We start from the raw sequence: 26,866 nt of genomic DNA on the forward strand, positions 1-26,866 counted from the left end.
CATAATTATTCCCTACAAGATTAAAAAGATTATAGTTTCGAAGAAAACCAGTAAGTTGCCAAATATTTTACTCTGCTCATCATTATCCGTTTTAATAATGCGGTTGCCTAAAGTATACATTCTAAGCAGACAATGGATATATGTTTCGACCATTTTTACAGTTATGGCATATCAATTATTGCCTTTCGTGTATGTATATAGTTTATTAAACAAATACTAGTATATAAAAACAACATGAATGTGGTAAAAAGGAAATATGAAAACAAATTTGTACAAAAATATATATATAGAAAAAAAATCATACAATAAATCGATTAGCTATCACAGATTATTGGTTTGATTTAGCACCCTTTAGTATATTTACAACAGACGTAAACTAGTTTTTCATCGTGGACTCCAGTCTGATGCACGATTATTTCTGTAAAGATTTGTATAAGATGGAGGATCACTTATGGTTGAAATGGGTGAATGGACACTGGCTCGAATCTCACTTGGTGAAGCTGTACTTCTACTGAGAAGGGACCTGTCTGAACTCGTCGATGATGGCCTTGATCGGGGTCCACGAACGCTGTAAACAAAATAAAAAAGAAAGTTCAGTATAGAATTAAAGAATAATTCGTATAATTGTTTGCTCTTTTGGGCCAAGTGAGCTTTGTTCATTACTTGGCGTCCGTCTTCCGTCGTCCTTGCCATCGTCGTCATCGTTCGTTAACTTTTGCAAAATCTTCTCAACGGAACAACAGAAACACTGTACCGCAATAAAACAAACGTCAACATACATAGAAACGGACTATTTGATAATAACTGCCATATTCCTGACTTGGCACAGGACATTTTAAGAATAAAATGGTGGACCCAATCTGGTTCCTGGCGAGCCAAACCTCCCACCCACATGACAATATCAAAACACCTCCAAATCGACAACACCACACAAACTAAACATAGTATACAGTATGGGTTTTGTTCAATATGGAAGGCCGTACGGTGACCTTTAGTTGCTACACCTATGCATTTGGTCTCGGGTGATTATTTGCATGCATGCTGGTCTCATTTGCAAGCATGCCAAATCTACTTATTTGTTATATGCAATAAAAGACTGTTTTTATAAAACGAATAAATACAAATATCTATCTAAAACCACAATAATATTAATGAAATACACAGTATATATGTTCCGGACCATATGAGTATTTGGACCATACGCGTATGGTCATGACCATATGCGTATACTCATATGGCCCGACCATACGCGTATGGTCCGGCCGTACGCGTATGGTCGGACCATACGAGTATATACTATACTTTCATTTTCACTGTACAGAGAGATTCATTATTATTGTATAAATAATGTATGCGGTGCATTTTCACTAAATATATGAATTTAAAAAAAACACACTTTTAAAGTCTTAATTTAGCCGACTTGCTCAAACAATAGATACAGTAAGAGAAGGGTTTGATAAAGTTTAACTTGCGGAGGAAAGTTTGATTTAACACTCTAAGAAATTCAATAGAAATAACATTTGTTTCAAATGTATTTCATTTAATTTCTAATAAATCGTAAGGATCTTTATTCTTGGTTTTATTTATCGATTTTCATTTCCATGACACTTCATCTCTAATTACGTACATCTTGATATAGATTAAACCGTTGTTTTTCCCGTTTGAAAGGTCACTGGGGCCCTTTATAACTTGCTGTTCGGTGTGAGCCAAGACTCCATGTTGAAGACTGTATTTTGACATATAACGGTCTACTTTTAGATTGTGACTCGAATGGAGAGTTGTCTCATTGTCATATATGACATCTTATATCTATCTATGGCTCAAACCGATGGAATAAAAAACCACACTACTTTTCTATAATTTTGCATAACCGGTTACTCGGATAGTCATTCGACCGATTAAATGGTCAACCGGTAGTTTTAGTTCATGATTGAGAGCTTTACCTATATTACAGTACAAATGTACCTATATTACAGTACAAATGTTCGTTTTCATAATACGATGAATTAAAAAACTAGAGGCTCTAAAGAGCCTGTGTCGCTCACCTTGGTCTATGTGAATATTAAACAAAGGAAGCTTATGGATTCATGACAAAATTGTGTTTTGGTGATGGTGATGTGTTTGTACATCTCACTTTACTAAACAGTCTTGCTGCTTACAATTATCTCTATCTATAATGAACTTGGCCCAGTAGTTTCAGTGGAAAATGTTAATAAAAATTTACAAATTTTATTAAAATTGTTAAAAATTGACTATAAAGGACAATAACTCCTTAGGGGGTCAATTGATCATTTCGGTCATGTTGACTTATTTGTAAATCTTACTTTGCTGAACAATATTGCTGTTTACAATTTATCTCTATCTATGATAATATTCAAGATAATAACCAAAAACAGCAATATTTCCTTAAAATTACCGATTCAGGGGCAGCAACCCAACAACGAGTTGTCCGATTTATCTGAAAATTTAAGGGCAGATAGATCTTGACCTGATAAACAATTTTACTCATTGTCAGATTTGCTCTAATTGCTTTGGTTTTTGAGTTATAAGCCCAACTGCATTTTACCCCTATGTTCTATTTTTAGCCGTGGCGGCCATCTTGATTTGATGGCCAGGTCACCCCACACATTTTTTTAAACTAGATACCCCAATGATGATTGTGGCCAAGTTTAGATTAATTTGGCCCAGTAGTTTCAGAGGAGAAGATTTTTGTAAACGATAACTAAGATTTACGAAAAATGGTTAAAAATTGACTATAAAGGGCAATGACTCCTAAAGGGGTCAACTGACCATTTCAGTCACGTTGACTTATTTGTAAATCTTACTTTGCTGAACATTATTGCTGTTTACAGTTTATCTCTATCTATAATAATATTCAAGATAATAACAGAAAACATCAAAATTTCCTTAAAATTACCAATTCAGGGGCAGCAACCCAACAACGGGTTGCCTAATTCATCTGAAAATTTCACGACAGATAGATCTTGACGACCTGATAAACAATTTGATCCATGTCAGATTTGCTCTAAATGCTTTGGTTTTTGAGTTATAAGCCAAAAACTGCATTTTACCCCTATGTTCTATTTTTAGCCATGGCGGCCATCTTGGTTGGTTGGCCGGGTCACCGGACACATTTTTTAAACTAGATACCCCAATGATGATTGTGGCCAAGTTTGGTTTAATTTGGCCCAGTAGTTTTAGAGGAGAAGATTTTTGTAAAAGTTAACGACGACGGACGCAGGACGACGACGGACGACGACGGACGCCGGACGCAAAGTGATGGGAGAAGCTCACTTGGCCCTTCGGGCCAGGTGAGCTAAAAATAGAGAATGGAAATGGGGAATATGTCAAAGAGACAACAATCCAACCGAAGGCCACCCATGAGTCTTCAACAAGATCAGAACATTTAAGTTATAGATTGACCGGTGGTGGCCTTATGCTGTTTTTTAGCCAGTCTAGTTTTGAAGTGTTTAAACGGGCATGCACATACTATTATGAACATCTAAATACAAATGGAGGAGATAACAGAGAAATAGCATTTATTCCAATCAGCGATAAGAATAATAAAAATGCCGTTGAAGAACAAATTAAAGTTTCCGAAAAAGGTTTTGATTCGTTGGGCAGATCTATCAAGCGTAAATCTTATTGTATCAATATATATTTCACAACATCTTCTGTACTTATTAATGGAAAAAGACTGAACATATTTTGTGAAACAGATCTTCCGGTCATTGTAGTTAAAATGAAGGAATGTCAAATAAACGGGAAAGATGTAAATTTATACAAGCTAAACAAAATTTTCGAAGAGATGATTTTAATGGAGAAACAAGGAAAAGAAGATTGCAATAACAACTCTGTTATAGATGTAAATAAAACAGAACATTTAAACCCCGGTACCATTCAAATATCAAATCCTAATAACAACACAATAAAATCAATAAAAGAGGAAGTATCGTCAAATACAAATCGGGAACCGTCAACTTCGTCAGTAGCTATACCTATAATAGATATTCCAGATGACATACAAGCACAAGTTAAAGATATAAATCCGACTAATTCAGAGGATAAAAGCACATGTTTAGATGAAATTGGTAACAAACTATCACAGTTGAATATTCAAGACTTCGTTACAACACTAGACAAACTAACTACTGTTGTTACAAATTTGAAAGACAAAGTTGACGAATTGGAAATATCTATGTAAGCAAATAATTTGTCAAATGCGAGTAGCATTAAAATTTTAAATGACCACATAACAGCTTTAGCAAAGGTGTGTATGCAACATTACCAACAGTCAATAGATAAGATGCAAGACATTGAAGCAGAAATTCAAAATGTTAATAAAAATTTGGAAAAAAAAGTTAACATGTTACAAGGAAAAACATAAAGCATCAGTGATAAAATAAAACTGTATGAAGTGGAAACAATTAAATTACAAAAAAGCTTTATTCTGGAGGAAAATCTCAGTAACCAATGTATCCAAATGTTAAATGAAGATCAAACAATTCCAAAAACAACATGTGAAATAATATTATAAGAACATCCACATGAACTAGAACAGTCAATAAATGCTGATATAAATGAAAAACCACAAAACCCTGTGTATGATACCCAACCAAAACTGCCATTATCAGGAAGTAGGCTTTTAATTGCAGGAAGTTCAGTCCTAAAAGGAATTGACCCATCTAAATTAAAAGATTATATAGATGTCCATGTTCACAGAGGAGCAAATGTACTAGATTTATACGAAGACATAAGAAGTATGGATCTGAGTTCATACAATACAATTATAATTCATGTAGGTGGCAATGATGCAAGTAGCAAAATGAATGTTCAACAATTTGTGGACATTTTCCAAGAAATCATTAACTTTGTAAGATGTCAAAACTGTCGAGCAATTGTATCTGGAATATTGCCAAGGATAAAATGTGATGTCACTGAATATAACACAATCCTAAAACAAATGTGTCATTATAATGATGTCAAATTCATATCAAATTATGAATCTTTTGTCTACAAAGATGATCATATAGCTAAATCATTTTACACCACAGATGGCATTCATCTAAACAGATATGGAACAATAAAGTTGTTGGCAAATGTTAATAAAGTAATTAAAGCATCAAGGGAAAACAAATACAGCATCATATGAACCAACAAAACAGAAATAGATATCAAAGTTCCAGTCACCAATATTACGCAAACAACTTCAGAAGGAGCCCTTCAAAACCAAGATATCAATCTCGGAGCAACATGAATACAACAGACAGAAGAAATTTCAACCATTCACGAATCAACCCCAGAAACGTAAAGGACAGGAATGATCTCAATTTGAACTTTCGTGACAGGGAAACAATAATGAGCTAAATAGACAAAATGTAGACAGAGCACCATTTTTTAACTATCATTCACCAAACTCTGTACGTAAGTCAGATTATGTTCATAGGTAGCATTTAGCTTGTTCTAGTTTTTCAAACAGATATAATATTTTAAATCTGTTATGTGATAAATGTAAAAGTATACAATGTTCATGTAATATAAAGTACATTGATAATATAAACAACAGTAATAATAATAATTGGAGAAAATCTCAAAAGAGACACAGAAAGAGTCAAAATAAAACATCTAGTTCTGTAAATAAAAGTAGAAATAATGAAGCAAGTTGGTTATTTAAAAAAGGGTTTAAACTAGGTTTAAATATTCAACATTTACAACCAAAAATTGAAGAAATAAAATTTCTATTAAAATATGAACAATTATTTGATATATTTGGTATGGTAGAAACATTTTTAAATGATGAAATTGGTACCGAAACATTACAAATTGAAGGTTACAAAATAGAAAGAAAAGATAGAAACACTATTAATTATGGCGGAGGTGTGATTGCGTACATACGAAATAGTGTATGTCATCAGAGAAGAATCGATTTAGAAATAAGTAGTATTGAATCTTTATGGATTGAAATTAAATTTCCAAACACAAACTCTATTTTAATAGGCATTTTTTATCGTCCACCGAGTTCATTTCAATCTTGGATTGATTCAGCTGAAAAAGAAATAGATATAGCGTCTGCAGAAAATAAAGAAATTATACTCTTAGGAGATTTTAATATAAACTATTCACATTTAAATCATACAGTTGTCGGAAATCAAAAATGGAAGGACTGTATTAATTTGTATGGTTTACAACAAATTGTACGTAAACCGACAAGAGTAACAGATAAATGTGCAACTACCATAGACCATATATATACGACAGATGTAGACCATATTATAGAAGTAAATGTGCCTAGTTATGCTGTCAGTGATCATTATCCTGTTTGCGTAACAAGAAAACTTAACCCAAAAATATCAAAAATGGAGCATTTGTCCATAGAATATAGATCATTCAAACAATTTGATAAAAAAAAAAAATTATTGAAAATTTAACAAATACTCCTTTTCATCTCATTGAATCAATTGGAAATGTTGATGAAGCAGCTAATTATTGGTATAATTTATTTCTGAGCACCCTAGACAAACATGCTCCTAAGAAAATTAAAAGGGCAAAAAATATCCAACAACCAGAGTGGTGGACTTCTGATATAAATAGCGCAAGACACTAAAGAGATTATTTTCACAGAATTGGTGATATATATAATATAAAATTTGGCGTAATAAGGTTACATTTTTAGTAGAACAGGCAAAGGAAAAATATTTCCAAAATGCTATTTCAAATTGTAAAGATAGTAAAACTATTTTGAAGTATGTCAAAAGTCTAAATCCTAAAAAAAATACACAACAAACGCATTTAGAATATAAAAATAGTGTAATTCAAAATGATATTGATATAGCAAATACATTTAATGTGCATTTCACAAATATTGCTGAAGGTATAGTTGATAACAAAGTATGTAATAATGATGATGGTGCCAGTTTTGGTGCACTCAATACATTTGTAAAATCAAATTAACAAAGGGGTAGTGAAAAATTCATTATACCAGAAATGAGTATTTTAGATGTAAACATGTATTTAAAAAAACTTGACAAGTCTAAAAGAACTGGTTTAGATGATGTCGGACCAAATATTTTGAGTATGTGCAGCGATGTCATTGCACCAGCCTTGACATATATATTTAATCTAAGCACCAAAAGTGGTAAATTTCCAAGTATTGTTAAAACTGCAAGAGTTTGCCCAATTTTTAAAAGTGGCGATGCCTGTAATCCTGATAATTATAGACCAATAGCAGTTTTGCCTTGTCTCTCAAACATCATAGAACGACATATAGCTAATAGTTTGTACATATTTTTAAATAGTAATGACCTTCTTAATACTACACAGTCAGGTTTCAGACCTAAACATTCGTGTACTACTGCACTCATATAGATAATGGAGAGATAAACGAAGTTATATTTTTATATCTTTAGATTTAAAGAAAGCTTTTGATCCGGTTAATCATATAATTTTATTGAAAAAACTTGAATATTATAATGTTTCAAATTGTACACTAGACTGGTTTAAGTCATACTTGTTTGAACGAAGCCAACAAGTTAAGGTCAATAACGCATGTCTAATACTAAATGCAAAAAAAACTGGTGTACCACAAGGTTCTATCCTGGGCCCTCTGTTATTTATTTTATACATCAATGATTTACCACTTAATATAGAACATTTATTAATAGATTTATATGCAGATGATTCTACATTACAAATTTGTAAAGGTAATAATTTACTTCAGTTAACTTCTAACCTTCAAAATGATATGCATGTAATTGAAAACTGGTGTTCGCAAAATTGTATGAAATTAAATGCCAAAAAGTGTAAATCAATGATTATTGGTTCAAAACAAAGGCTTTGTTCAATTGGAAACAGTTTAGATATCAATATTTCAATGAACAAATAGAAAATGTAGATTGTGAAAAACTTCTTGGTTTATATATTGAAAAAACCTAAATTGGAATCAGCAGATAGATAAAATGTCATGTACTATATCAAACAGAATCAATTTATTACAAAATATAAGAAAATATTTACCTATCCATATACGTATTCTGCCATTATTTGATTATTGTTGCAATATATGGAGAAGTTGTTGTGAAAGTGGAGTAAATAAACTTAATAAGTTATTAAAGAAATCTGCTAGGGTTATAGTAGAAGCTGATATAATGACATCATCCAGTTTATTGTTTAATAGTTTACACTGGTTAAATGTGGAAAAACGCATTCAATACCAAAAGGCAATACTTGTATTTAAATCATTAAATGGTATGGTTATTTACAAGAAATTTTTTCATTTTACTGATAATCAAAATTATAACTTACGTTCAGCTGATGAAAAACTATTAAATCTTCCAAAACCAAAAACATTTTTTTTAAAGAAAACATTTACATATTCAGGTTCTCAAATATGGAACAGTTTACCAAATGAAATAAAAATGAGTAACACACTTGCATCTTTTAAAACAAAATGTTACAAATTTTTCATCAATTGTGCAAATTAATATGCTTTTTCATTATTATTTAAATACAATTGTATATTGTGTATAATATAACTTTATAATACTCTCTGTACTTATAAATATGTTATTATTATTTTGAGGACTCTCAGGAAGATTAGTTTTAACTAATGGGATCATCCTCTTGAAATAAAGATTATTTATTTATTTATCTATTTTATTTAATGACGTTGTCCTTTTGCAGTATACATGTTATAAGGATTGTCTGTGAGGAATACTGGCGAAGTTTGACTTGCCCCGAGCTGATAGTGTGAGCCAAAATTTGTTCCTGTGAAAAAATTCCAGTGGAACTTATATCACAGAAAATATGTTCTGGGAGAACTTTTTGCACAGAAAACTTCTATATAATTTGTTCTTTCTCTATAAAACCTGGTGAAATAAGTACTGGGTTGGTGAAATATGTTCCTTACATAGTGAAATTAGTTCCGGACTTTTGAGATTTGTTCCTTACCTGGTGAAAAAAGTTCTGGGTTTTTGAGATTTGTTCCTCACCTGGTAAAATAAGTTCTTTTTCGGTGAAATATGTTCCACTGGTTAAACAAGTTATCTTATATACTGAGCATTTGTCATCAGTCAGTTAAAAGTTATCATTCAAGTGCATTATAAAAATAGGTATTATATTAATTAAGGAAAAACGTACTTTTAAGAATACAATATGACATTTTGAGGAGCGTTTTGTTACAAGTTTGAATAGCTATATATATGATGAAGAATGAATGAGGAGTTTGTATTTCAATTTGAAAATATCATAAATACTAAATTTAAAAGTCATCAATTAAGTTTTTTCATTTGTTGCAAGTCCATTTATCACATAAATCTACATTAAAAATTCCTCGCATCTTCGAAAAATGAATGCACTAATAGTGATAATTCATCGCATTTATAGTTAAAATGAATCGCTTTCAATAATCGATATGCTATATTATGTTGTTTTTATAACACTTATTTGAACTTTAATGCTGTTTTTGTACATTAAAAAGACATATCACAATGAAAATATGTTGAAACTTTCCTTCAAATGATATATTTTAGTATTTTCGAAACGTAAACAAATACCATTTTCCTATGATCCTTTATTCTACAATAGAAATACTGGCATATGATAGTGAAAATGAACTAGCTTGATTCGCACTTTATATACACTGCTTGTGTACAATTTGGAAATTAGTATGGCGTTCTTTATCACTGAACTAGTATATATTTGTTTATGGGCCAGCTGAAGGACGCCTCCGGATGCGGGAATTCTCGCTACATTGCAGACCTGTTGGTGACCTTCTGCTGTTGTTTTTTCTATAGTCGGGTTGTTGTCTCTTTGACACATTACCCATTTCCATTCTCAATGTTATTATGACTAACAAGTTTGGTTTAAAATAAAACATACCCGTCACTTCTATTAAAACATCTTGGTCTGATAAGTTTATGCCAGAGAACACACATAAGTAAACCTGTAGCTATTCCAATAGGTATTCCAACAACACCAGCTATTAAATCATCTGTTGAAAACCCTTCTGCCTTGGGTTGTGGGAATGGTAACTTAACACGACGACCATTCAGTAGACACATACAGTGATTGTCATCATCAACACCACAACTCTGGTAAAAAACAGAAACAAAAATAATAGTTTATCAAGAACACATTTGAAAATATGGACAGGGAATTTTTAAAAAGTCGGTGCCGAGAATGTCTTTTGATCGGACGTGGGTACGTATTTATCCATCCTGCAAAGCCAAAACGATCTCCCATTTACGGAAGTTTACTACCGAACGGTAAAAGTCTAGGAATTACTAGTACCATAAGTTTTATACCACAGTCGACACTTGGGGTGCTTTAAAATGGAGATGAAATTATCTTAAATATAGATATCAATTTTGAAATGTTGATGCATACTAGTAACTTGAAGATAGCTAATTGTCAATAGTTATATTCCAAGTAATCATATTACCTCAGGCTGATAGATTTCACAATCCAGACCTATGTACCCACTCGGACAGGAACATCTGTAACTATCTTTGTAGTTTGTACATACACCATTGTTAGCACACGGATTTGGATTACAAAAATCATGTGCTGTAAAGGAAAAGACAAAAAGAAATGCATTTACTGCTGTTTACAAGTAAAGAAAACCTACATTAGGATGAAAGGAGGCTACATCCATTGTCGTTGCTAGACTGAAATATTCTAGTTTTTTCAATCATTAATGAATTTTCGGTTTACAAGTATGATGTGTATAATTTGAGCTACCGTGAACATAATTATCTTTATATATTAACTGATACTTTGCTACTAAATGATATCAATGCTTAGTTTTCTTGACGACTAATTCACGGTTTCGGGGCTTTAATGGTCAATAATTGACATTTCCAATGCGACCAATACTTTTTTTTTTGCATAAATCCATAATAAGAATTCGAGTCGTGAAATCAAAGGATTGTCAGCTATAAAAAAATAAGTCATTGAGATACTTACGAGTGCTGCAGTTTTTGCCTTTGTATTCAATAGGACATTCACAGAAGAAATCACCAACCATATCTGTACAAGTTCCGCCGTTCTCACACGGGCTGCTGGCACACTCGTCCAAATCTGTGAATCAATGTACAAATGTATCTACATTAAATGGGACACAAAATGTGTGTGTGACTTTACATACTTTTGTTATTAATTTTGGTAAACTTCTACGCGAATTCTCGCTACATTGAAGACCCATTGGTTGCCTTCGGCTGTTGTTTGCTCTGTGGTCGGGTGGTTGTCGCTTTGACATATTCACCATTTCCTTTCTCAATTTTATTCTAATAGACATTATATTCTCAAACATTGATTTATTAAGTATCTTGAAACTACGGGCGCCGAATGGGACTCTTGTGATTTTGTACTCGAAATTCAATTTTGTACGGACATTAGTATACTGCAAATTTAAATTTTGTCATACAAAATTATCTTTCAGTGGACAAAAGTTACTTTTGTCATGACAAAAATTAATTTTGGAAAGCAGACTTGACTTTTGTTACCTAATTTGAAAATTGGGCGACAAAAGTATTTGTATTTGTATGCAAATTAGTTTAGTTTGGATTCCGTGAACTAATTTGCATACAAAATCGACTTTTGCGAGACAAAATTGACTTTTGTGAGACAAAATTGACTTTTGTGAGACAAAATTTGACTTTTGTGAGACAAAATTGACTGTTGTGTTCTCACAAAATTGAATTTTTGTCTCACAAAATTGAATTTTTGTCCCACAAAATTGATTTTTGTCTCACAAAATTGAATTTTTGTCCCACAAAATTGAATTTTTGTCCCACAAAATTGAATTTTGTCACACAATTGAATTTTGTCACACAATTGAATTTCGTCACACAATTGAATTTTGTCACATAATTGAATTTTGTGTTCAATTTCCATATCAGGTAACAAAAGTCAATTTTGTATGCAAATAAGTTTATATTTGCATACCTTTTTGACAAAATTGACTTTTGTCATGACAAAAATGAATTTTGTCTACAAAAATGAATTTTGTCTACAAAAAAGAATTTTGTCATGACAAAAAAGAATTTTGTCTACAAAAATGAATTTTGTCATCACAAAATTGAAGTTCTCATAAAACAAGTCTGTATCACATAGTTTTGTAGGACAAAAATGATTTTGTTATGACAGAATTGAATTTTGTACAAAACCACAAGAGTCCCATTCGGCGCCCCGTAGAAACAACGTACTTACTTCTTTTTTTTAAATATTTTCTTACCTATATTGCAGTTATGACCTGAGTATCCAGGACCACACGTACATGTATAACTAGTATTTGTTGTTGTGCAGGTACCGAAATTCTGACAAGGAGAGGAGGCACAATAATCAATTGCTGCAAGTAAGAGTTATATAAAAATTAATTGCATAGTATAAAGGATGTTTTTTCCGTGATTCAACATCTTGTGCTTTAAATCTTTGCTGTTAATAAGCAGTTGTCATTTGTTCATTTGATACATCTAGAATTGATGCATGTCTTTTTGTCTATATAAACGCATAATTTTTTTTAAAAGCAACATACTAGTGAATCATGAATTGTAATAAGCTATTTCAGAATCAGTATTCCAACTTTACGTAAATTAAGCGTGTGCTGACATAAACCAGTATTTCATAGGAAATCAAATTTAGAGATACTCACCTAGGCATTCGTCCCCCATAAAACCAATTGGACAGAAACATTTATATCCACCGACTTGGTCCCAACATGTGCCACCATTTTTGCAAGGAGAACTCAAGCAATCATTTATATCTGAAAGAATCAAGTTGCATGAACTATTTTTTCATTGGACATGTCTGAGGTAGTATTGAAATATATGATAAATAAATGCAAAGCAAATAAGTAGAAGTTACAGTACCATTACTTTTACTTTACTGACACATATATTTGTTTTTCATGATGGAGAAACACTAACCTATATGATACTGGCGTTCGTATATAACTAGTTGTTGTAATATATCACACTATTTACGTTATAACTTATATCAGAACCAATCTGAGAATAATTGAATAACGTCTTTTTAATTCAAATGATTTTAATGACACAGTTCCGTTCGACATTTAAATATTTCAATATATTCATAAAATGCACAATTTACAATTAATGGTATACCTATTGAACAGTTTCTGCCTTCATATTCCGGTGTACATGTGCATACAAAACTGTCTAACTGCACTTGACACGAACCTCCATGTTCACATGGATTTGCTGTGCATGGGTCTTCCACTGAAATGGTGATACAGTGTTAATATTATTAGTGAGCTTGCACTATTCTTTTATTTAGTAAAATCAGCTTTGTGGAATGAAATTATGTATTTTCTTCCTTCAGCATTTAAGAGTGATGATTCGATGATGTTTATCCACATATCTTTTTCGTATAATGTAAGAGTAACACTTTATAACTTTGAGGTGTCCAAATTGGGTTTTTCTGGATGATCCTTTATCAAATATGCTCAAAATCAAAATTACAAGCAAATTATATATGATTTATAATACTTGAGGAGCAACATAACTAAACATGACATAAAACAATCTATTTATTCTAATATTTATGATTTTTTAATTAGTGGTTTTGGCTCTGAACTACTAGTATATGTCAGTAACTGCGAGTACTCTCAGATATATGTCTGTTTTTAATGTCTTTTTGTCGTTTAGATGTACAAGTACCCGTCCACGTCTACTTTGTGTTTTTGTTATAAATATTTCTATTTGTATGATTATATTGTATTGTTACACCACTGTCCTAGGTAAGGGGAGGGTTGAGCGCCTGCATGCTAACATGTTTAATCCCGTCACATTTTGTAGGTGCCTGTCCCACGTCAGGAGCCTGTTATTCAGAGATTGTCTTTAGTTGCTGTGTTACATATTTGTTTTTCTGATTTTTTTTTATAACTTTATCGAAGAACTGTTTTAGGAATGTATGTTATAAGTTTATAAGTTATGATATATCATTCAGTATTCATTTGTATTACAAAGATCTGTAAAGTAACCTACCTCCTGCTAGAAGTGTAAAACAATGCTGTTCACTGTACAATCTGTTAAAAGAAAACAAAAAAAAAACAAAAAAACAATTAGCCTTTTTTATACATTAATAAAGAATCGAAAGATCATTTACTGCTTCCTCTGAAACTCACTAAGTCGAAAACGAACTGACATTATATCATGGCTAAAAATAGAAAACGATCAAAAGCCAAACAACAGTCATACTCCGAGTGTGAATGTCCAATTGGCATCTTTCGCCTCTCCTCTGCACAACACCTTACAGCAAACTTAAGAATGTAAAAAATGATTTATTATATATAAAATGTAACTGTCACTAAAATGAAAAGTCATGATGAAGCGCAAACAATAAGACTCTGTAATTTCTTTTATATTTTCAATATCATGTTCTGACTATATTTTTACATATTGTACTTATACACATTACAATTATTCTAGTTTATATAACCATACTTTTATTGAAGCATTTCAAGTAATGCCAGTATGGTAATCTTGAGGGTTAGCCAATTTTCACAATTGTTTTACATCTCTCAGGGTAAAGCTATTTTGGCGATTCTTACAGTAGGTTCATATAATTCAATTTTTATTTTTTATTTTTAAAGGACCTGAAATGTACTCGAAACAGTTAAAGGTAAACGTTGTCTGCGGGAGTTATAACCTTAGTTTAACAACATTCATGACAAGGTTTTTGACTTAGGGACAGGTTCATGACAATGCCATCGGTTTAAAAAAATAAAAATCCTAGACCGACACCTTTTTTTACTGCCTCCTCTGAAATGTGACCCAATTAACGGCCACAGTAAGACACAGAATTTTAACTGGCCACAAATGGAAGAAAGTCGGTTATAAAGAAACAACAAGAGTTTGACCACCCCCTTTATACAAACTGCTAAAAGTGTGGGTTAAAAAGTGAACAAAATCATTTTATGACAACTTTTAAAGAAATAGTGGCACTTACCCTCTATCGTCAACTGCCTGAAAACATATGATGTTTGTCGAGTATTGACTAGGTATAGGTGTCCATGAAAACTCTGTGCTATATACCTGACCACCTTCATGCTGTAATGCAGTATTTGATGTCCCATATGGTACCGAAGTCACAATATTGAGAATCCTGAAAAAAATCATCGAAGCTGCATACAAATTAAGATTTATGTGTTAAAAATTCAGTAAATGCCGTCGATAAAACAGAACAAAGCGTCTATATATTTTTAGAAATTATTAAATAGAAACCATAGAGATATAACTGCATCAGCCATGGGCAATCTACTATAATAGTATCACATTCTATTTATTTTAATACTGTTCAGGACAAAATGAGTATTCCCTGATGATATAACCCTTTACCATCGATTTCATTACCATTTCTGGTCACAAGGTAATATTTTCCTGATATATAAAAGTATTAATATATTATCTTTCACTAATTCATCTACCGAACAAAAACTAAATACGGCATGGTAAGCTTATCTTCTGTGAAAGTTCAATTACTGTCCTCGGTAGGGTAAACTGAATTTACCGAACAGGCAGTAAAGACAACTTTTCAAAGTAACCAATGACTTTTTTCAGTGACAACCTTACCTAACAGCTGGCGAATTAAACTTTGCGTATATTTTCTGTTTGAACGTGTCTAGTTTAGGAACAATAAACACTTGTCCATTTGATGGAGTCGGGTTTGTTATTTGTGGAATATCAGAACACGTTGTTAGAACTTTCACTGTCTTTACCACAAACTGAAAAGAAAAACACAGCAGATTACATACAACATTTTATTTAAACAACCAACTTTATATTGAATGTGAATGTATAATTTCCAGGTTTAATCCACCATTTTCTACATAAGAAAATGTCTGTACCAAGTCAGGAATATGACAGTTGTTCTTTGAATGTGTTTGAGCTTTTGATTTGCCATTTAATTAGTGACTTTCCTTTTTGCATTTTCCTTGGCGTTCAGTATTTTGGGGTTTTTACTTGTTATACAGATTTGGAGTGTGGATCTCATTTAAACACATACCTGCAGTGGTACCTGACTCAGTGCAGTATTTGGGTTAACAGTACTAGAACCAACTGTGATTGTGGTGTGTGGAGAATCTTCTACGGTCAGGGTGATTATGTAGGTTCCATTATGGATAAATCCTGTAACAGTCTTTGGTTGTATTGTTAAAATACACCTTTGCTGAAAACACAAGAAGAGAAAACGCATGTTTAGATAAATAGGATTCATATAAACTTTTCATATTCTCTAAGAATATTGAATACAAAATACAATACTCGACACTACTGCTGGTGCAATGGTAGTCCCCCAGAGTATCCTCAGCTCAGATGTCAATACTTCGACACTAATAGATTTTATAACATAAATATTTGTATATTTTTGTTTTTCTCTTGGTGTTATTGGATTCGGCTTCTCTTTATGTTTACCTTTGATCATAGAAGTTTAAGTATCCAAGTACGTTTTACACCGTCAGGTTATACAATTTGCTGGGTACTGGGTTAACTTAGGCCGTTCCTGGTAAATCTAGGAATCATAAAATTAAACTAACTGCTATTTCACCAGTTAGCAATTCGAATCTTCGTGAAATACAACGGCTAAAAAGAAAACATCTGTGAGTTTTGGATTCCTTGCTGAAGCGACATAATCAACTTAATAGAATGAAATTCAAAACAGTGTGGCTGTGGCCATTGATTGACACATTAAATTCATCCATTGACTGGGATAGTTTACGTGAATTTACGTCTGTAACGACCACTGTTCACGACGCACCTACGATAGACATTTAAACTGTGGGGTCACCAAAGGTTTCTTAACGCCTTTAATTATAAAATAATTCGAAAAATTAATCAGGAATAACCTCTATGTTTTGACTTATATAATTGATATAAATCAAAACATCGTGTTATTTCTGATTAATTTTTCGAATTACTTTATTAAGGTGTTGAGAACCTTTGGTGACGCCATAGTTTAAGTGTCTTTAAAAAGTACATAGTGAGCAGTGGTCGTTACATACAAACGTTCACCTAAATTGTCCTAGTCAATGGATGAATTTAATGTGTCAATCAATGGCCACAGCCACACTGTTTTGAATTTCATTCTATTCAATACCAACCAATGTACTTTCAGGATTTTTGGCGCTCCTTTTGATATTTTGTCTCACTATCAAGTTTACAGTAAATGTACGAAAAGTTATAATGAAAAATATCTTTAATGATCTTTAATGTACTTATTGTTTAACCAAGCAGAAAGTTATGATTGATAATAAACACTTGAATATTCAATAATTAAGGATACATGTATATCATAACTTACTGAATCTAGTTTTGATTCAGGAAGCCCATTACAAACGCCACCACACTCCACACCAGCAGACCATCGGCATGAGGTAACATCTTCATCCGGATCATATACTGGAAGCTGTATACTGGTAATACAGTCAAATGGTATTCTAAAATAACCAAAATATTGTCATCTGCACATGCATAAAATTGAGAATGGAAATGGGGAATGTGTCAAAGAGACAACAACCCGACCAAATAAAAAACAACAGCAGAGGGTCACCAACAGGTCTTCAATGTAGCGAGATATTCCCGCACCCGGAGGCGTCCTTCAGCTGGCCCCTAAACAAATATATACTAGTCCAGTGATAATGAACGCCATACTAATTTCCAAATTGTACACAAGAAACTAAAATTAAAATAATACAAGACTAACAAAGGCCAGAGGCTCCTGACTTGGGACAGGCGCAAAAATGCGGCGGGGTTAAACATGTTTGTGAGATCTCAACCCTCCCCCTATACCTTTAACCAATGTAGAAAAGTAAACGCATAACAATACGCACATTAAAATTCATTTCAAGAGAAGTCCGAGTCTGATGTCAGAAGATGTAACCAAAGAAAATAAACAAAATGACAATAATACATAAATAACAACAGACTACTAGCAGTTAACTGACATGCCAGTTACATTTGTGACATGTATTTTGTAAATAGCTTTGTTATAAATAAGTCCATTAGTTGTTTCGTATTTATCGTGACGGGGTCTTTTATAGCCGACTATATATATGGTAAGGGTTTTCTAATTGTTGAAGGCCGGGCGGTTGCATATATAACCGGGCGTTTTCCGTGTTATAGTAATTCAAGACGGAATACCAATACTTTAAACTTTATTAGCAAGGTCCGGACAGTACCAGACCTAAGACCTAAACTGACAACAAAATGACATACAAAAGCATATATAAAAAACAGTTACTATAGAAAAGGATTAGTGTCCAACGGATTAACTTGTCATGGTCAGAGTGATTTCCATCACGTCAAACATATATTTAACAATAGAATTAATTAGACACAAAGAAATGTAAAAGGTTAGATAAACGGATTAATATATTGTCACTATAGCACTTGAAATATATTGTCTGAATTTGATTTATATCTAATCGCAAATAGTCCAAATCTTCCTGGTTATATTCGCCACTACTCCACCTAAACTCGGTCTCCGAGTTTGCCGAATACATTTTGTTATCGTCGTGGGTATCCTCCTCCTCGCCGATGACGTTGCTGAGAATTGCCACGCGAGCAAATTGCAAGGGTCGAACGCACACCTCGGTTTGAATGTTTGATATCTAGATGTTGAAGTTCGTGTCTACTGTTTACGTTCTCTTCATTAAGTCTCTGAATTTCGTCTTCCATATCATTTAAGATGCGATTGTACTGTATGTCAGAATTTTTGAACTCCATTGTTAAGCGTTGTCTGGTGTACGTTAAATTTAGGTTTTCCTCTTTCAGTTGAACTATTACTCTTTCCAAATGTTCAGTTCTACTTGTATGTTCGGCTAACTCGTGTTCGATCTTTTGAATTATCCGGCCATGTTCTAAACGTTCCAAATTTACTTTGTCCAAATTCTTCCTTAATATCACGTTATCTTTCACTACGGTATCCAATTTAGAATGTTCAGACTTGAGCGCAGCGATTTCTTTGATGAAGTTTCGGTTAGTCACTTTCAACTTGTTTATGTGCTGTTTCGTGGATTCGTCCTGTATGGAGCACGTAAATGAAGCGATTTCCTGGTCCTCAAGTCCTTGAAACGGAAATTGAGACATTTGCTTCTTCTCAATAAACGTTCTCATACGGTCATTGTCTCTCTGAATTTTGGATTTCGACTTTGATTTCTTCTTCGGTTTTTGGTTTTCACATGACTTCACGTGAAAACTACACATACGGGCAAAAGTCCATGATGTCTGCACTTGTAGCAATAAGCGTTGACAGCATAACATCGATGGTATGTGAAAACGTTCAATGTCTTACCGCAATATTTGCACAGAAAGTCCAAACAGGTATCTTCTTTTGTTATCGGAAACGGATGTCCATTTCTGCAAGGCTGGTAATTCCAGGTTCCTTCCATATTGTTGCTTCTGAAGGTATCCATTTACTAGTTTGGGGGAACTAGCTCAAGATCGTGCCGCGGGTACCTCCACCAATATATAACCGGGCGTTTTCCGTGTTATAGTAATTCAAGACGGAATACCAATACTTTAAACTTTATTAGCAAGGTCCGGACAGTACCAGACCTAAGACCTAAACTGACAACAAAATGACATACAAAAGCATATATAAAAAACAGTTACTATAGAAAAGGATTAGTGTCCAACGGATTAACTTGTCATGGTCAGAGTGATTTCCATCACGTCAAACATATATTTAACAATAGAATTAATTAGACACAAAGAAATGTAAAAGGTTTGATAAACGGATTAATATATTGTCACTATAGCACTTAAAATATATTGTCTGAATTTGATTTATATCTAATCGCAAATAGTCCAAATCTTCCTGGTTATACATATAATTGCTAACATCCACTTCATTTGAACTTCAATGAATAGAAGTCTGTCTCATTTGCTTTCATTCATCAAAAGCGTTTGTATTTGTAGCAATTCAGTGTGTCTACTGTTCCGTTGTATTCCTCTTATAGTTGATATAATTCCCTCGGTTTTGGTTTGTGACCAGGATTGTTTTCTCTCAATCGATTTATGATTATTGAACAAAGGCATACTACTGTTGCATTTATATAAACCATCTCTTTATTTTTATATTACTAGCTAACATATAATTTTTTATTTTTTTTTTCATTTTTCTCACTGATAGCTGATTTATACTTCGTTGAATAGATACAGGAAGATGTGGTAAGAGTGCCAATGAAACAACTCTTCATCCGAATTTATCAGACTGATATATTATAATTATTTTCTTTTCTGCTTCTTAATGTTACAATGATAATTATAAAATGATAGAGACACATACCATGTAGTCAAAAAACAACACACTATAAGTCGAACCAAGGTTCTGATCGTTTTTATTTTCAATCGAAATTCTTTTTCGAAAGGGTAAGAAACAAACAATGTCTGCATATATATTATACACGCTTTACAATTCGATTGACGACTGAAGAATTTTAAATCTAGCTAATCAAATAAGTCGGTTTGTAAAATTGTCATTTCACAAAAACCCATACCTCAGCTGGCAGATCTATTAACAAATATTTGCACGTCAAGTCAAAGAATAGATTTGATTCCTCCGTAACTCTTAGAGGGGAAAACTAGATCAAGCAATAATACTGAGTATTAATTTTAAGACTAGTTTAGTCTGTTTTAAATACAGAAGTGCAATTTGAAGATAACATTTTGACCATAAAATATTATAGCTATATGCCAGAGTCCTTATGGGCTTATGCATAAATTAGAATTTGCTTTGGACAGTTTTTTTGGCACAAAATACGACCATTCTTTAACGGAGTATACGTTTATTTTTTATATTACAGACGGTGCTTATTTGATGAGTTTTCCAACATATGCAATACCCAGATTAAACATTAAACCCAAGATAATAAAAGTTCTGCAATATACATGTATTTCAGCTTATAGGTTTCATTCATCGAATCGTTTTGGCATTTAACATTTTATGACTTCTATTTTCAAAATAAATATTATAATATATTTCTTTATCACTCGTAAAATAAGACTTTTACATGAAAAGAAACTTGAGCACATCTTATAGTTTAAAAAGCTTTTGCAATAAAACATACTAATTAAATTAAAAACCAATTCTTCAGAGAACAATTGAAGGTCTTTCCACCTCGATAATAAGAATGAAATTTAAAAAACTATGTTAGAAAATGTCACTCCTTGTTGATGTAATTTGGTTCTTCAAATTGATATAAAAAAAATAAGATTAATAGGTATATGCAGAAGACTTAATTGTTTTATTATGAACAGAAAATAATTTTTAACAAAGGTCAAAATCTAGAACGTCAAATTGACCTTTGACCTTGACCTCAATTTCAAGGTCATAGGTCAGTGATCTCAAATCAAAAGACTCCAGGTCAATCATTTGTATGGTTGTGGAGAAATACTGATTTCAAATACATAAGGGGAGAAAACTATAAGGGTTAACCAAAACACTTCGACTGAAATAGGTTGAAGTTGCACCTTTTTGTAAACAGTAATTTGGCAAACAAATCATATCATTAACTGTAACAGTTTCTTTTGAATAACGATAACAAGCAAAATTCAAAATTTATAACATGACCTTGACCTTCGACCTTGATCTCAATTTCAAGGTCATAGGTCAGTGAACTCAAAACGGAAGACCGGAGGTCAATCACTTGTATGGTTGTGGAGAAATACTGATTTGAAATACATAAGGTGAGAAAACTCCTATAAGGGTTAACCAAAACACTTTGACTGAAATAGGTTGAAGTTGCGCCTTATTGTAAACAGTTATTTGGCAAACACATCATATCATTTACTTTCACAGTTTCTGTGGAATAACGATAACAAGCAAAATTCAAAATTTTGATCATGACCTTGACCTTTGACCTTGACCTCAATTTCCTTTAAATGGACCAAGGACTTCTTATCAAAAGACTTTAGGCCTCTACGACTTATTACGTATGAATTTACCCAACAATTCGCCTATCTTAAATTTTCAAAGGGAAGTAACTCCCATAAGATGTGTTCAGATCAATCAAGTAAAAATTAACCAAATCATTCTCAAGAGGAGAGGAACAATTTGGTGAAAACAGTTTGCTAAAATCTTTTACGGTTTTAGAGATATAGCGATAACAAGAAAAAGGGGACGCGGGGAGATTACTCCTATAAGAATAAGTGTTAGGTCACACAGGGTGAGTTTTGAAACCCCCATTACTGTACAACATCATTGGCCAAAAAATCCATTCGATATGTTGACCTAATTAATCAAAACCAAATCCACATTTTAAGCAAACTTTTTAAAAGAAGCATAGGATCTGGACCATACCATATTAATGCCAGGTTGCTAGGAAAAGACTATTGTAGATATCTTGTAAATGCCGAACGGTCAATACCAATTTTAATGGGTTTTTAGCCTTTGAAGACATTGTATATTTATCAAAAATCTTCATTTTTCCTCTCTCAGGCAAACGGTTTTATATGTTTTTGTTATATTTCAAACCATTTCCAGAACATCTTCCGAAAGATAACACGAGTTCGGGTTTCAAACATCCTTTATAATCAATTTGGATCAAACCTAGTCTGAATAACAATGAGGTAGCAATGCATATGTCCACGGAATAAGTTGGATGAACGTACAAATAAAGATAATTTAGCAAATGTTTTACACTACAGATGAATTGGCACACGTTATAACTGAAATAGTTCCAACGGCCAAATTATAATACCGATGGTACTTTAATGGAAACTATTGGTGAGATATTGTATAAATTCTTATAAAATAATGTATTCCTCCGGATTTAGTTGTAAAGGTTCCTGGGCGGTCCATTTCAGTCCACTAAATGACCATTGAGGCATCAAGCAAAACATGTTCACACGGGCCATTATGAAATATATATACAATTAGAAATAAATCTGGCATAAAATATCCTTAACCATAGTTACAGTTACAGAATTAAGAGTTAAGACAACTGATTTTAACAAACTTTTTGTGAAACTCTGTTATCATTGTAGTCCAAAATTGTATCGGGTGATTTCCATCGACTAACAAAATTGCCACGTTAATAGAAAAAGCTGTCAAGAGTTATAGAAGGTAGTTTAGGTTGTAGTATTATATGGACAATTTTTATGTACTTTTTTTTCACCCAACACTAAAGAAAAAATCCAAATGTCATTCGATAATTAGAACCTTAAAGGTCCGATCTTATCTGTTTGACAGTATAATGGCTTGCATCATTTTACTCACTGATACTGAGGTAACGAGGATGTAACTGGAGAAGAATTTGGTCGCTTCGTGTCACTTCTTACTCTGAGGTCAATAGTTGTTTGGAAGTAAATATTTCCCGTTGTTCCGTAGTCGTGGTGAATCCAAGGACTCCCAGTATATCTTAAAAAATGATAAAAAAAAATAAACAATATAAACGTAATTCTGAAAACCTTACCATATTTAATTAAGTACGTTTGGTAAAAACAGAAAGTTAACTATTTTCTGTAAGCTTACAGTCATTTTACGTATATACAGAGACGTTATCGTTTGTTAAGAAATAGTGTCAATTTTCTGGTGGTCGTGGATACTACTAATTCGACTATATTCATAGCTGTTGAAATTTTTAGTTCTTTTTCATACTTTAGTCAAATTAGTGTCGTGTCTTTAAATTGGGCCTATATCATAAGCCTTCGTAGGTCCATATCATTTGCCTTCAACTTTTTTTTATTGGATTTTTTATTTACAATCAATACTGAACCACGATAATATATATTCTTTTCTATGAACGATGAACAACAAATATTCGTGGAACAGCATTGGTAGTAAAAAATGAAATACCCTATAAGAAACGTTGAAAGAAAACGATACATACCCTCGAAGGCATATATTATAGGAATAGTATATAAATATAAGAACAAAGCATTTGTGGTATGATCACTAATGACATCTGTAAGAAAAATATTGAAAAGACAAGTACTCACGACACTAAGAATTTGTCAGTTGATGGAAATGTGTGACTGATGAACTCATCACCTTGCTCCCAATCAGACGTTAAGAAAGATGCACAATAATAATTGAGATCTCCCAAAGTGATGTTCTGTGAGGGTGTACATCCTTGTGTACAAGCTAGACCATTACCACCGACCAAGCCACCAGCAAACGAACCAACAGGAATTGTGTCACCACAACCAGGACCGTTACTGAACTGGAACCCATAACGTCCATGAAGGTTTACCTAACAAATCAGACAGAAAGACAATCGGATTCTATAGTTCATCGGTATATTTCTATAGTTATTTTAAATGTCCTGACTTAATTAATATACAATTGTGTTTTACCGCTTGAGATTAATCAAAAAGTCTATAATAAAGTGCATGCACATTAGTATTACCACCTACATTTATTGCTACTTTTGTCATAAAATTATTCGTGATGATATATTGTGAAGGCTTTCGAATTTGATTTTTTTTATAAACCAGTTTTTTTCTCTCTTTATTTAAGCGAACATGGTAATTTGTTATGATTTATTTTTGTTGAAAAATATAGAAAATTTCTGGACAAAACTATCACTTTGACCTGTAATTGTTTACATCTGTTTTTGTTTTCTACGCAATAGTTTCCAACATTGAACTGGCTGATTTAGAGTCTGAGAATATTCATTTCTACCTTGTCTTCAGTAAAATAAATTGCTTTCAATTCTTACCATGTCAGATTTTATTTTCAAAACCCAATGTGTGTCAATTACACTTAAAACGAAATAATGTAGGGAATATAGCATAATTGAACACCTAACTCATCTTTTTAACGCTTTCATTAAGAATTTACCTGAGTGCTTGGTGGTAAGCCTATTGGTTCCCAACTCACAGTTCCGCCTAGAAAATTGGCAAAAATTACTCGAAAATTCACTCCAATAAAAACAAAAAACGCTGCTAAATTCATATTTGGGTCACAAATATCCAACTGACCAAATTTTCAACGATGCAATTTTCCCTTCCTATCTGTTATATATTACCATATGATATATATGTAGGTAATATACAGTTATCAAGTAATTTAAATCCTTTGATGAAAGTGATTCTTCTACTGACTGCGATAATTTGTCGATCTGTTTAAATACAACAGTGATAAGTTTGTACGGGTGCCAAGAGGCGTTGACACTTTAAAAACTCCGAACGACTGTAAATTTCATATAACTGAAAGTTGATCAATTTATGTGTTATAAAATCATAACGTTTTCACTATCAAAAAGTTTGTCTAATGATAGCTTATTCCCAAAATCAGATTTATCAATTCACATGGATATGGCTTTTCTCTGTCTTTATAATATTCCAATAGAACTTGTAAGTTAGAAGAGTTGTAAATCTTTCTGCTAGATACGGACCAATGCAACACTACTATGAAATATAACTGTTCTATGATAAAAGATACCAGGAATCAGGTTACCTGGAAGTTCAAAAAAATCTATTTGGAAAGTCCAACTTCCTGGATATGTATTTTGGAGAAAGTCCAATAGAACAGAAGTTATATTTTAAGACTCTTACATCTTTATTTTTAACACAATTCACAGTAAAGAATCGTTTTTCTTTGGAAAATTAAAGAGAACAAAATCGCAAAATTTCTTTTCAACAAAATAGAACAAAAAATTCCTGAAAAAGATTTTTATTGACAATTCACAAATTTCTGACACACAGCATGGTACCGAAACAAGTCGTTTCAGGTTTTTTTTGTGTTTTTTTTTAACTGTTTTTTTGTCATGTCGGGACCTTTTGAAACCTACTATACGGTATTATTTTACTCATTATTAATGGCCTATATGTGACCTATAGTTGCTTACATCATATGGATTCTGACGGATAGCTGTCTCATTGACATTCATACCATGACTTATGTTTTAAAGGATCATATACAAGACAGGAGAAAGATACCAAAAGGTTATTCAAACTCATATATCGAAAGTAAAAAGACAAAGCTATATATATGTCAAAAATAAAAAGTACCAAAGGCAAACAACAATATACAAAGCATAGAACGTTCAACATAGTTAACAAACACTGAATTATTTATAGAGAGGACATCATCTATAGCGGATAGTGAAGTAAAGGGATTCTGCTAGCTTCGTTTCATTCTTCCTAAGGAACTTGGCTTTGTTCGTTGATCCGTCTATAGGCAAAAGAGCCAAAAACTAGCTGTTAACTATGCCTAAAGTATGTGTTCAATTGGAAGACAAACAATGTGATCGTTAGGTAAGTTAGACTGAGCTAGTGCAAACGATAAACGTTAGATAATCTTAATAATGACAAAACAAAAATAAGAAAAACAAATCTGACATACAGCAATCAAAGACAACTAGTAGTTGTAGTATGAATGCCAATAAGACAGCTATCCATCGTAGACGGTTCTAAGTGTTTAAACCTTGTACGGTTGAGCCTTTTTGTTGGGGTCATTTGATTCAAAGTTTCGGAACTTTCATGTTTTTTACTGATACTTGTTTTCTTCATCTTGCATTAATCAAGCATATGTTATTCCAGAAAACATAGGCCAGTCGACATTAAAGAAAACTGAGAAACATATTTTGATATTTATTATTGCAATCTCATCACATTAGAATTTTCCAAACTAGACACCTTCTTCGACAGTAGTTGTGTTTGTTTTAATATTTTTTAAACAAATTCCGTTGTGTGCCACAGCTTGCCCACACCAAAGGCGTTGTACGGCTTGACATATGATATAGACGCTTAAGAGTTGCAACCGAAGTCCTGTTATTGTACAAGTTATCAAAATTACCCACAAAGACTTCGAGTTAACCTTAAAAGTCATATAAAACTAGTTAGTGACTGGTTCAAAATAATGTTTATCAAATTCTTGAACCATTGCATGTATATATCAGAAA

The 26,866-nt window shown here is 32.5% G+C and overlaps 1 protein-coding gene across 1 annotated transcript; it reads right to left on the minus strand.

The window, feature by feature from the left end:
• Nucleotides 1-183: 183 nt before the first annotated feature.
• Nucleotides 184-25,232, minus strand: LOC143067880 (integrin beta-like protein A). Its single transcript, XM_076241485.1, has 15 exons — nucleotides 24,802-25,232; nucleotides 23,958-24,211; nucleotides 23,236-23,376; nucleotides 17,317-17,452; nucleotides 16,024-16,185; nucleotides 15,591-15,742; nucleotides 14,968-15,123; nucleotides 14,004-14,044; nucleotides 13,122-13,235; nucleotides 12,650-12,760; nucleotides 12,233-12,346; nucleotides 10,963-11,076; nucleotides 10,439-10,563; nucleotides 9,877-10,088; nucleotides 184-568 (listed from the first exon to the last, which is right to left on the minus strand). The coding sequence occupies exons 1-15, from the start codon at nucleotides 24,913-24,915 to the stop codon at nucleotides 385-387; spliced, it is 2,130 nt and encodes a 709-aa protein (XP_076097600.1). The 5' UTR covers nucleotides 24,916-25,232; the 3' UTR covers nucleotides 184-384.
• Between the last annotated feature and the right edge of the window lie 1,634 nt (nucleotides 25,233-26,866).

This window comes from Mytilus galloprovincialis, chromosome 3 (assembly GCF_965363235.1).
Source record: "Mytilus galloprovincialis chromosome 3, xbMytGall1.hap1.1, whole genome shotgun sequence".
NCBI classification, from domain to species: Eukaryota; Metazoa; Mollusca; class Bivalvia; order Mytilida; family Mytilidae; genus Mytilus; species Mytilus galloprovincialis.